Source organism: Rhinoraja longicauda, chromosome 14 (assembly GCF_053455715.1).
Source record: "Rhinoraja longicauda isolate Sanriku21f chromosome 14, sRhiLon1.1, whole genome shotgun sequence".
NCBI classification, from domain to species: Eukaryota; Metazoa; Chordata; class Chondrichthyes; order Rajiformes; family Arhynchobatidae; genus Rhinoraja; species Rhinoraja longicauda.
Genome location: NC_135966.1, coordinates 24,692,173 through 24,704,904, shown reverse-complemented (window position 1 = coordinate 24,704,904; position 12,732 = coordinate 24,692,173). Strand labels below are relative to the sequence as shown.

Here is a 12,732-nt window from a genome sequence, read left to right as displayed (position 1 = left end):
TAAGAATCACAGGAATCACTGGCTCGTGAAACTCAATGCGGAGAAGGAACATTCAGGATCATGTTGAAAATCTCAAGTCAAAGTGTCAGGAGTAGCACAGAGGTTCAATGTAAAAGGAGTGCAGCATTTCCCAATTTATCCACTACCTGGCCCATCTGGGCCAAAATCTGCAGCTCACGCATTGGACATTTAAGTAATCTCAAAACACACGACTGAAGTTGATCCTGAGGGACTGCCCAAGTTTCTAAACGAGGATTAGAAAGATTTTGTGGGAACAGCGTTGAATGAATGAATCTTTTAATTTCACAATAATGCTTTATTGTTTTGCATATCCAAGGAATGCAAAGAGTTGCCACATAAAGAGTGCTCAGTGTTCTGAGAACCCTTCCATAGGTAATCTATAAGTAATTCATCCATGTGCAGATTTTGGCTTACTGGTTTATAGTTCCCAAATTTGTTTTTATAGTCTTTCTGCGGCTAACAATGACACATATATCTCAGCCAGGGCTTCTGCCATTTCTCCTCTATCTTCCCTCAATGTTCTTGGATTGTCTGAAAGTTGATTTATCTACTTTCATACATTTTAAGACTTCCACCACCTCCTCTGCTGTAATGCAGACTATCCTCAAGATATCCCCATTTTACAAGCTTCATGTCTTTCTCCAAGGTAAAAACAGAAGAAATATTCATTTTGGACCTCGCCCATCTCTTGTGGCTCCATGCATAGATGTCCACTCTGGTCTTTGAGGAAACCTGATCTGAACCTGTCCCTTAATATACTTTAAATCTCTGGCATCTCTTTAACCTTCTCTGCTAAAGTGCTTTTCTCATATTCCCTGTTTGCCCTCCTGATTTCCTTCTTGGGTATAAGACTACATCCCCTATACTCCTTTAAGAATTGATTTCATCCCTGCTGCTTTTAACTGGTTCATACTTCAATACCTCTTGTCACCTAGGGTTTCCTACTCCTGCCAGCCTTGCCCTTCATTTTAACAAGAACCTTTAAAACTTATACTGTCTCAATTTTAAAAGCCTCCCACTTGTGAACTTGATGGCTGAAGTTGGGGTGATTTTGATTGGAAATGACATCGGTTGAAAATTTTCCCATTTGTCCTGCAGAATAGTTTCACTCCAGTGGGAAGCTAATGAAGTATATGAAGTACAGTGTCCTAATTGTAAAGTTGTGAATTTGACTTCAATGGCCAGTATAGTTATGGAGAAATTAACGGATCAGATTACATTTCTGAAAGCTTGCCACAGAGGTTTGTGAACGGTCCCATCTAATTAAACAGCCATTAGAGGATGTCAGCTTCCTGTGTATCTCCATTCTCAATGACATGACTGCAGTTTACAGTGTCGAAGCATTTGAAACAATCTTTAGATTGAAATAACAAGTGGATCCATTTTAGTCTTCTCCAGTCACAGGAAACAGACAGTATATTTCATTCACCCTAGAAAGATATCGAAACAGTTGAGTGTACAAAAAGCAACAAAAGTAATGGGCACTGAAAACATCCCAGTTGTAGTGAAGGTGTGTATTCTACAATTGGTTGCTCTGTTAACCAGGCGGTAGGAGGTGTCCAACAATATGAAAAATAATTTGGATAGGTTCCTTCCACAAAAGTGCAAACCTAATCTACCCATTTTGGCCTCTGCCCTTCACCATCCCCTCCCCCATCAGCTAATTTCAAGAGGTAAGGTGAACACATACATCAGGCTGCGGTTCATCGATTATTGCTTGGTGATCTACACATTAATTCCCTCCAAACTCATCACCAAGCCGTAAAACCTGGGTGTCTATACCTCCTTTTGCAATTAGATCTATGTTCCTCATCAATAGCCCTCAATCAATGCGGATTGGTCACAACATCTCATTGACCATCAGCACAGGAGCACCTCTGTGCTGTATGTTTAGCCCCCTCCCCCCGCACTTTATGCTTATACTTTGTGGCTAGGCCACAGCACCAATGCCATCCTATATTTGCCGACATACCACTACTTTCTTCGAAGTTTAGAGAGATTTGGCATATTAAGTGCTCTGACAATCTTCTGCAGATACACTATAAGAAGTGCCCATACTGGTTGCATCATAGGTAGTCCGGCAATTCCAGCAGGAAACAACACCGCCTTCCCCACCAATGAAAGCATCTGCATGAAGTACAGCCTTATGAAAGAGGTGTCTGTCATCAAGGATGCTCGCATTCAGTGTCATGCCCTCACTGTCTCTGTTGGGCAAGAGGTTCAGAAGCCTGAAATCCCACATCACCTGGTTCAGGACTAGCTACTTTCCTACAACCAGCAAGTTCTTGAACTGACCTGCACAGTACTAATCTAACCTCAGCAATGAACACTCCAGGCAAACTCTTATACTGCCATGAACTTATTTTCTCATTGTGTTTTTGCACGAATGTCTTTTTCTTGCACAGCGTTTTTCTTTTTACTGTCTTGGATAATTTATGTTTTTGTGTGTTGTCTGAGTCCGTGCCTGTGATGCTGCTGCAAGTAATAATTTTGTTGGGCCTGTACTTCACTGTACTTGTGCATAGGACAATAAATACTTAACTTGAAAACTACTATCTTTAACATTACTATCTTATCCAAGCCAGGAAGAGGGGATTCATTAATGACCTGCATTGTTCAGATTCATTCACACCTCGTAAAATAAATCATTTTGTGCCTGCATGCTATAAAATTTAGAAGCCGGCTGGAATTATTAAGTGACATGCAAGTACCTGCTAAGATCCACCAAAATGGAGTCCAGGTTCTCCTCACAACTTTCAAAGACATTGCTATTGCTGAATTCTGCTATTTTTGTGGTTACAACCAAAACAAAACCGGATGAGCCACATAAATGTTATGGCTGCAAATGCATATTCAAGGCTGGTTACTGTATGATGACTGACTCAAAAGCCTTTTCAGATGGAATTCTGACGCATTATGGAATTACTCTCCACTTGCTTGGATTAGAGGCATTGCAACAGCACTGTAGAAGTCTGAACCAATCTAATAAAAGCAGTCTGCTTTATTGGTTTATAATCCCTCTGCTCTAAATATTAAAAGCATCATCTTAAACATTCACTCGCTCCGCCACCAGGATTCTGTAGCTGCAATAATATCATATTACAAATACACTGCATTAACTCTTCATCAGCATAACCTATTGCCAGCCAGATGGAAAGAGGGAGTAAGTGCAGTGGAAGTCACCTTCCAAGTTGCACACTAGTCTGCCTTGTGGGAAGTTTAAAGATTGCCTAATTCCAGTTTTCAACAATTTAAAGAAGCAATGCGCCATTGCTATTTTGACTAATTCTTGATTGATCAATAAATATATGCGATGTTGTTAATGAAGTTCATCGTGGAATGAATAATAGAAGAAAACTGCTTTCATGGGATATTTAAATCTGAAACACATGAGCCTCAAGAAAAAAAAAAATTAAAGTAAAATCTGTTCAATACCTTTAGCTCATTGAATTGTTTTTTAAATCTATTATGTAATTTAAGTATTTCTGATCTGGGTCTATTGAAATTAATGACAGGTTACAAAAGTCAATTGTAATTTCACAGTTTAAGATAACCTAAATAAATACAAAAAAACAGTACAATTTGGACATTAGAATTTTGTGTTCCACTGTGTAGCAAGATAAATAATGTTGTTCACTACCATTTATGAAAATAAACAAAAAGGAAATGACTCCACATTGCTTAGGGCTCTGGATCTGATTTATTTAATAATTAATATTTTATGTTTGGTGAGACACTTCTATGTGCATGGGAAATTATTCAGAAGTTGATGATTTAGTTATTTGGTAACTTATTTATATGTAGTAATAATAATAATGATTTGAAATGATACTACCTCTGTAGATTTCTTGTCAAGGAAATAATTAAAGATCCTTTTATTCTATGCAGCATGTTACACCTCTAATAGGACGCTTTGTTCCATTTGCTGCAGTAGCTGCTGCCAACTGTATAAATATTCCTTTAATGAGGCAGAGGTAAGGTTTTCAAAATTGTCAAGCACGCATTTAAAAAATAAACTAATCCTATGGGTCGCATCATTATGGTTTTCAGTCTTGGTCTTGCTGCACTGGGAGATATTTAGCACAGATGTTGCATTTCAATAAAATCATTGTGGAGCATTTCTATGCCTTTAGAAGAATATAGCAGAATAATAGGAGCAGTCCTGTTGACTTTTTCCATAAAATTTCATGATTGGAGAAACAAGAAAAAACAGAATTTGATTAGAAATAACAAAGATACCCTTGATACTGTAAATTAATCCAAATGCAACAAAAACTCTCAAACCAGCATTTGTATTTTGTAAATAAACCACCCCTCTGTTTAGAATGGATCTATTTACTAGGAGGAAACATGTGCATAGAGACCTTTTGATTAAAGACATTTTTAAGTAATGTTTGCGCTTTTTAAATCTCCCATCATTTGCCATGTGAATGGAGTGCTGACAATTTTAATCCTATCATTTCCCTTTTCCGTTTTAAAAGAAACAAGCATGATATCTATTGTGTAGTTTTATTTACCTTACAACATGAATAAAATGTTTCTCAGAAGAATATGACTTAAATTACTAAAGGCACTATTCAGCACCATCTAGCATTGGTCAATACCAAAACCTATCTTGGCCACATACTGAACATGGTGTATTTCTGAAACAAGGATGTGAGTATAGTAATGAGCAATATTTTTTTGGGAAAGTTATGGAAGTTTATATAGGTTTATGGTGTTTACAGTAAAAAAGGATACAAGTAATATCTTGAGAGAACACAGTAAAAGCATTCTTCTAAAAATTATAATATTTGCATTTTAGGCTCATAAATATAAATAATAATCTGGTTGAATCATAATAGTATAATAGTACTTTATTAGCCAAGAATGTTTTGAAACATACGAGGAATTTGATTTGCCATACAGTCATACCAATAAAGAGCAACAAGACACCCAAATATTTTTTTAACATGAACATCCACCACAGCGACTCCCCCACATTCCTCACTGTGATGGAAGGCAAAAAAAGTTCAATCTTCTTCCCTTCTTTGTTCTCCCGCGGTCGGGGCACCCAAACCTTCCGTTGTCAGGGTGATCTTGGCTACCGCAACCGGCGGTTGAGCCCTCCGCGTCGGGGTGATTAAGCTCCTGTATCAGGGGGATCTCAGCTCCCCCGCTCCTGGCGATTGGACCCCGGATCGGGGTGGGTCGAACCTCCTGCGACTTTGGAGCCTCCAGACATCAGTCTCTATCCGAGACTGCGAGCTCATCGACGTTGAAATCCGCAGGCTGCGGTTGGAAGGTCGGTCCCAGGCAAGGGATCACAGGCTCCGATGGTAAGTCCATGGCCCTGCGGTGGGGCTCAGTCAGTCTCGAGCAAGGCCGCCAGCTCCATGATGTTAGGCGCACTGCGAACGGAGATACGATCCGGAAAACAATCGCATCTCTGGCAAGGTAAGTTTCCCCCGACCCCCTCCCCCACCTCCCACATTTAAAAAAAACAGAGAACATTAACACATACTTTTTAAAACACGCTAAAAATAACATAAAAGACAGGAAGGTTGTTGACCAGGCTGTAAAACAAAATAAATACTGCTTTTGGAAGGAGTAAAGTGCTATTTTTAAAATTTAGAAAGGCACCCAAAGCATAATTCCCTGGATTGTAATTCATTGTAGTATTTTTACAGCCATGAGCAAATATTAAATCTGTTAAACATTCTGGAAATAGCAATAATCTGTTTTTTATTCCAAAGGGAATTGAAACATGGAATCCCAATAACAGATGAGAATGGCAAGCGACTCGGAGAATCAACAAAAGCTGCTCAACAAGCTATCGTACAAGTAATAATCTCTCGGATTCTCATGGCTGCTCCTGGAATGGGTCAGTAGTACTACAAGTAAATAGTTTTAACAATATCATTACGTGGGTCACTCTGGTTAGCATATTTTTTGCTCTTTATTTCTGTTGATTATTTATACATTGTGTTGTGATCACAAGGACGTGCATTTATATGAGACTAAAGTGTTATTCTTTCATATTTGAAACAAATTCTTCACTTTTACTGTGAGTAAACATCATGATGATAAATATGCATCATGTCACGATATGGAATCTAATTGGATGATTTACTTCAAATTTGACTGCAGCGGCTTTTTAACAGTTTTTTTTATTCTTGTTTGTGTGTCTATATTTTGCATTCAGAGATGTTGGTTTTCTGTTATTTTTAACAGTTTTTCACAGATTTAATATTTATTAATGGCTTTTAAAAAACTAATGAGTGGTGACTCAGGATGTCAAGCTTAAGGTGCCATTCAAACTCGAGTAGCTTCCATGGGTATACCCTACTGATCTTGTTTTTAGAAACCTAATCTTGCAGAAGAAAAGAAAAAAATTGCAGTAGGTTCTTTACCAATAAAATAACGTACTAATACTTTTGTAATACATTCAGAAAATAACAAAATAACAAGGTACATCACTGGAGCATTATCAAACATCATGTGGACACTATACAATTGGAGCCAAAGGATGTATCTTTAAAGAAGGAAGATAGATGGGCAAAGGGTGGGTGGATGCACAGGCAAATGTTGGGAGGAGAATTCTCATGTTTATGCTATGCAGTTGAAGCTGAGTATTCAGACGACTTGTGAAACCCATAAACTAGGGTACTGTTCAATTCACCTCTACTCCATTGAGGACATTGGACTTTGTCCAAGGAACTGATCAGCTACAATGCTGAGAACTATATTCTGTATTTTGTATCTGCCCCTTTGCTCCATCTATTATACTTGAGTTTGAATTGATTGTATACATAGGTATGGTATTTCTGATCTCTGGATAGCATGCAAAGCAGCTTTTCATTGTACCTTGGCACATGTGACAATAATAAACCTAATCTGAAACCAGTGTTAGAGGAGCACATAGTAAGATTAAAGGAGATTATTGAGTGAGAATAATGGGGATGAGGCATTGAAAACGTGGTTGAGAATTTTAAATTAAGGCATTGATCAGGAGCCAATGCACATCAGTGATGGATTCACAATAATTGATACAGAATTAAGAACAGAGTTTTGAATAATCACAAATGTACATAGGGGAGAAAATGGCAAGCCAATTTGGAATATATTAGTGTAGTTAAATCGAGGGAAACCAATAACATGGATGGAGATTTTAACAGCAAATGAGAAAGAAGTAGAAGCAGAGTTCAGCAATTATGGAAATGGAAATATGTTCATCATGGCACAGATTTGAGGTCTGAAGTTCATGTCAGGGTCATGTGACAGCAACTTTGCAAGTGATTTGGTCCAGCCTGGACAGTTGCCAAGGAGAGAAAATAATTTGCTTTTTATGGAATAACGTGTGGTGAAGTAATTAAACAATGGCTTTGGTCTTCCAGTGTTTAGCTGGAGGAGATGCCTACTCATCCATTACAAGATGTCAATCTGATAAATTATGGAATTTTAGAGGGACAGCAAGGATGCCCTTGGCATACCAATGAAAGTTAAACTGTAACTCCACCAGTTAAAAAGTAAAAGCAGGAAAAGGATAATTTATCGGTCATCACAAAACTTACGTCTGAAAAAGGCCGCCAGTGTTATTGGATCAGCATTGATAGGGACTATTGAGTCAACCATAGCTCAGCCACCAAGAAATACTTGTTCGCTTTCCTCCCGTCATCTACCATGTGTTTCTTTCCTGAGCTTTAACCCTAATCTGAAAAGTTATTTTCCTATTGCACTATATTGACCACTAGATCTGCAGTCAAATCTCGTAGACTATTTAAACAGAGGGGATAAGACGTACATTAGATTCAGATAAGAATAAAAGGACAAAATTACCATATTTTTTAGGAAATTTACCACACTTGAACAGCCTCAGAAGGATGATTGGAGGGGGCAGGGCAACGAAGAAAATGACATAACCCACAATGTTTTTAATTGACTCATTGTCAGGATTAGATATGTTACCATTCACAATCTTGAAGTACAGTATGAATAAAATACCCATCTTATCATAGTTTGGCGAGCTTGTGATTTTGATGGTTGGATAGTAAGTTTACAAATGACTCCAGCTGGCAAGTGAAAACTGGAAAACAAATGTTTTCTTGACCATATCATCATGTTTCATAAAGTTTTAAACTGAAGGCTGGAGAATTCTGCAAAATCGTGTTTTTACTTTTAGCATGCCCAGATATTAGTTGTAAATTCAATTGTATTTTTATTTGCAGTCAATTTCATTGACCTAAAATCCAAAATATGATTATTCTATTGTTCCAAAAATGTAATGTTCTTTTTGTTTCAATTGTGAATAACATAGAAAATGTTTTTTTGTTTTTTTTTAGCTATTCCTCCATTTATAATGAATGCATTGGAAAGGAAAGCCTTTTTAAAAGTAAGTTTTTTGTGGTTGTCTCTTAAATTATTCATCATTCTACAGTTTTCAGCAATATTCATTTTGCCGTTACTTTGAACGAAACGTCAACAAAGTTATTTATTCAATACACTGAGGACTGTTTATTCAAAGGTTAATTGGGAGAGGCTGTTTGCAGATAAAGGAATATCTGGCAAGTGAGAGGCTTCTAAACGTGTGTTAGGGAGAGGTCAGCCTATTCCTGTCAGAGTAAAGGGCAAGGTTGGCAGGATTAGGAAGGCCTGCTTGATGAGGGGTATTGATGCTCTAGTCTGAAAAAAGGAGGCATATGTCAGGTATAGAGTGCTGAGAGCAAGAAAATCCCTTGAGTATAAACGATGTACGAGTCCACACACTTAAGAGGGAATTTGACAGGGTAAAAAGAGGACATGAGATAGCTTTGGCAAGTAAGGTGAAGGAGAATCCTAAGTGATTCTGCAAATACATTAAAAGCAAAAGGGTAACTAGGGAGGGAGTGTGTTCCCTTAAACTTTAAGCATTTAATTAATACTCGCACATAGATGACCTCATTGTTCTTTAAGGCTTAAAGAACAATGGGGTCATCTATGTGCGAGTATTAATTAAATAATCACATGGAAAAAGACCTGGTAACTGAGAATTTACAGAGGATAATCTTGAAACATATCCTCATTACAAAAGAGGAAGTATTGGCGGACTTAAAGCTCATAAAGATGGATAATTTCTAGGGCATAAGCAAGGGGATCCCAGGATGTGGGAATCTAGGTAAGAGATTGCTGGGGGCCAGGCAGAAATATTTGTACCATTGTCAGCCACAGGTGAGGTAAGTTAACTATTTGGGTAAATAAATTGGCTTTGCGGAAGGAATCGGAGAGCAGTAATGGAGAGGAATATAAAATCATGAGGGGCATACATAAGATTAATGGTCGCAGCCTTTTTTCCCCAGGGTAAAAGAGTCTAATACTAGAGGGTATAGTTTTAAGGTGAGAGGGGAAAAATTTAGTGAGGACCTGAAGGCATCTTTTTTACCAGCTAGGGCGGTGAGTATATGGAACGAGCTGTGAAAGGAAGTGGTAGATCGCATCGGTCATTTTCTATGGAGTGGTCTGCTGGAGCTGGAAGGGAAGAGACTCGACGAGCTGGTCAGGAAGGCCAGCTCTGTCCTGGGTTGCCCCCTCGGCTCAGTGCAGGTGGTGGGAGAGAGGATGATGATGGCAAAGCTAACAGTGCTGCTAGACAACGACTCCCACCCCATGCAGGACACTGTTACTGCACTGAGTAGCTCCTTCAGTGACAGACTCCTTCACCCCAAGAGCATGAAGGAGAGATAGAGAAGGTCCTTCCTTTCCGCTGCTGTGAGACTGCATAACCAGCACTGCTCCCAGCAGACGAGTCAACAATAACAGCTAAGAACACACAGAAAACTGATGACAATTTAGGTATCTTTTATTTATTTATAATGAATGGTCTCTTGCTCTCTTGCTATCCACTTTGCTGCTGTAACACTGTAAATTTCCCCAGTGTGGGACGAATAAAGGAATATATTATTATTACTAGAGCCAAGTAAAATCACAACATGTAGAAGACATTGAGACAGCTCCATGGATATAAAAGGATTAGAGGGAAATGGATCAACTGCAGGTAAAAGGGACTCGCTCGGGTAGGCAGCTGGTCAATATGGACAAGTAGGTCTGAAAGGCCTTTTTCCGTGTTGTATAACTACGATTCTTAAAATGCATGAAATATTTCATAGTGAACTAAAAAATTTAAAGGCTTCATAAATTGGCAACAGTCTGTTGAATGTGAGTGGAACCATGACCAGGGGAAACTTAAATTGTTGGGACATTGTATTAAAGGTTATTGAGTCAGAAGCACATAAATACTGTTCCTAAAAAGTGCAGAGAAATATGCTTTACCAGCGTGATGGTGATGAACGTTTGTGCAGTGATGATATTCAAGGCCAAAAGGATCATGGTTTCCTTGGCTTGCATATGAGCAGCATTTTATTTACTCAAAGATAAATTCCAGGTCACTGTATTCCATTTTTTTTTTGTAAAAAAAATAATTTCCGCGATGTATCATTTGAAACAGATTTTATTAGTCTGCCTCATTTGTGTTAAAATTTTCATATGTACTACGAATGATAAGGAATTGAATGAAATAGAGACTACTTGAAGAAGGAAACGAGCTTCAGAGTGGTACAGGAAAACATTATTCAGAAAAAGATTGAATAATATTTCAGAGACAATGTTTTACCTTGGACTGCAATGGTATATTTACAATGTTTTAATTGACCAGTACATTCAAAAATTATCTTATTGTTAATAATTTAATGTTTGTTCCTGTCCAATTCTATGTCTACCAGGCAGAAGTTAGCAACCTTGTTCATGTTCTTTTATAGGTCGTTAAATACTTTGGTAGCTCTGATATTTACAAGATTGTTGTTCTTTCCATTTTTATAGCGATTCCCATGGATGAGTGCACCAATTCAAGTGGGGTTGGTGGGAATCTGGTAAGTGGAAAAAAAATTTAAACTCTCTATTTTGGTATATTTGGCTGTAGTAGTTGTAAAGATTAGTTTTTAAAATTACTTTTTAATGGAAAGTTTCCATTTTACATGGATTCATTACCAACCTAAAAAATAAAAAAACTTTGAAATAAAATGTTCAGTGTTACATCAGTTTGAAAAGAACCTTTCAGTTTGCTCCACTGCCTTGTTTGCTTGGATTTCTCAGCCAAATCCTCTTGGATTCTATGTCTGAGATCCTATTATTTTTTATGGCATTGTAGTTTCTTCAGTCTATTGTTTCAATTTGTATGTTTTATGTTATTTTTATTTTTTAATGTATTATTTTTTTGATATTTTAATAGTATTTATGCCTCCAGATGTCCGAGACAAAAAAAGTTATTAAAAATCAATGCCAACTTATACATCTGACAAAGCTGCAGCCTTTAGTTCCTCTAGCTGCAGAGTTGTCAAGATAGCCCCTTTCCATCCATCTCAGGTAAATGGTGACATGGATGAATAGCCAGTAGTGATACCAGGCATAAGCCATTTTGGGGGGATGTGTGTTTCATTGGTATTTGTTGTCATCTCTAATTGACCTTGAGAAGGTGGTGGTTATCCATTTTCTTGAACTTGACAGTCCAGTTGAATGGCTTGCTAGGCTATTTCAGAGGGCATTTAAGAGTAGAGCATATTGTACAGCTCTAGAGTTATGAATACCATACCAACCGTGGTATGCTTAATCCTAAACTATATGTTACCAGTCTGGTAAATTAATTATTGCTCCAAAGCCATATTTTCTTTCCTTTTCTGTGGTTTTCTTATGAATAGCATAAGAGAAACAAAACAAGCTTTCATGATTTTATAACAAAAATATAATAATATTATGGAGTAATGCAGTGTAAAAGAAGGACAATCACTTTTGTTGGAAATAACCAATTCGGCTACTGTTTTCCAATATCCTTATTGTTTTTCTTACCTTCAAGTGTTTATCAAAATTTAATTTTCCACGTTATTGCAGAAACAAATTATATTGCCCTTTCAGTTAATGAAGTTCAAAAGCCAATTTACTGCATAAGGTTTTTCTTCACTATGCTTCTGGTTCCTTTGCTCATCACCTTAAGTCAGTCCTGCATACCAACCCATCTCTCACTGGAAACTATCTCTCCGTTCCTACGAAAATATTTAATGAATTTGAATACCTCTTTCAAATCTTTATCCTAACCGTCTCTGATGTAAAGAGACCACTAGCTTCTTCAATCTGTCCTATACATCAGAAATTCCTCACGCTGGTGCAATTCTGATAAAGCACTTCTGCATCCTTCCTAAATTAGTACCCATAATTGAACACAATATTGGTTCAAACATATTTTTAAGCTTTAAAGTATTGTGATCAAAACTCTTAATCAAATTTTAAATTTCTCTCCTTTGTCATTTATATTTGGATATTTCCGATACATTGTGCAAAAGATTTTGTAGGAGCCATTTTGCAGTTATTAGTTATTTTTGCTTATTAATATCATTACCTTGTATCCTGCTGTAGTTTGGACACTATAAAGTTAATGCAATGCTTACGTAGGGGCTGTGTGGAGCTAGAGTACGGGCAGTTGGGTACATGCTGAGAAGAGAGGGGTGTGAGCCAAGGAGGTGCTGACAGGGTCAGCCAGAGGCTCCGCCAAAAGACTTATTAGCCAAGATTAATACAAACCACAAAGTTATATCTGGCAATTCGTATCGATCGCATAGGCTGTGGTAAGATATGGAATTTTACCTAGCCAATTAATAACCAGTCGATGACAAGAGATATGCCAATGTGTTTATTGCACCTTCAAATAAA

At 37.6% G+C, this 12,732-nt stretch overlaps 1 protein-coding gene across 1 annotated transcript in view; it reads left to right on the top strand.

The window, feature by feature from the left end:
* LOC144600142 (sideroflexin-1) overlaps positions 1-12,732 on the top strand; it is a 63,687-nt gene that overhangs the window by 45,627 nt on the left and 5,328 nt on the right. Inside the window, exons 6-9 of the mRNA XM_078411593.1 lie at positions 3,910-3,995; positions 5,757-5,884; positions 8,343-8,392; positions 10,852-10,901. Of these exons, the coding sequence (XP_078267719.1) occupies positions 3,910-3,995; positions 5,757-5,884; positions 8,343-8,392; positions 10,852-10,901 (314 nt within the window). The remainder of the gene's footprint in view (positions 1-3,909; positions 3,996-5,756; positions 5,885-8,342; positions 8,393-10,851; positions 10,902-12,732) is intronic.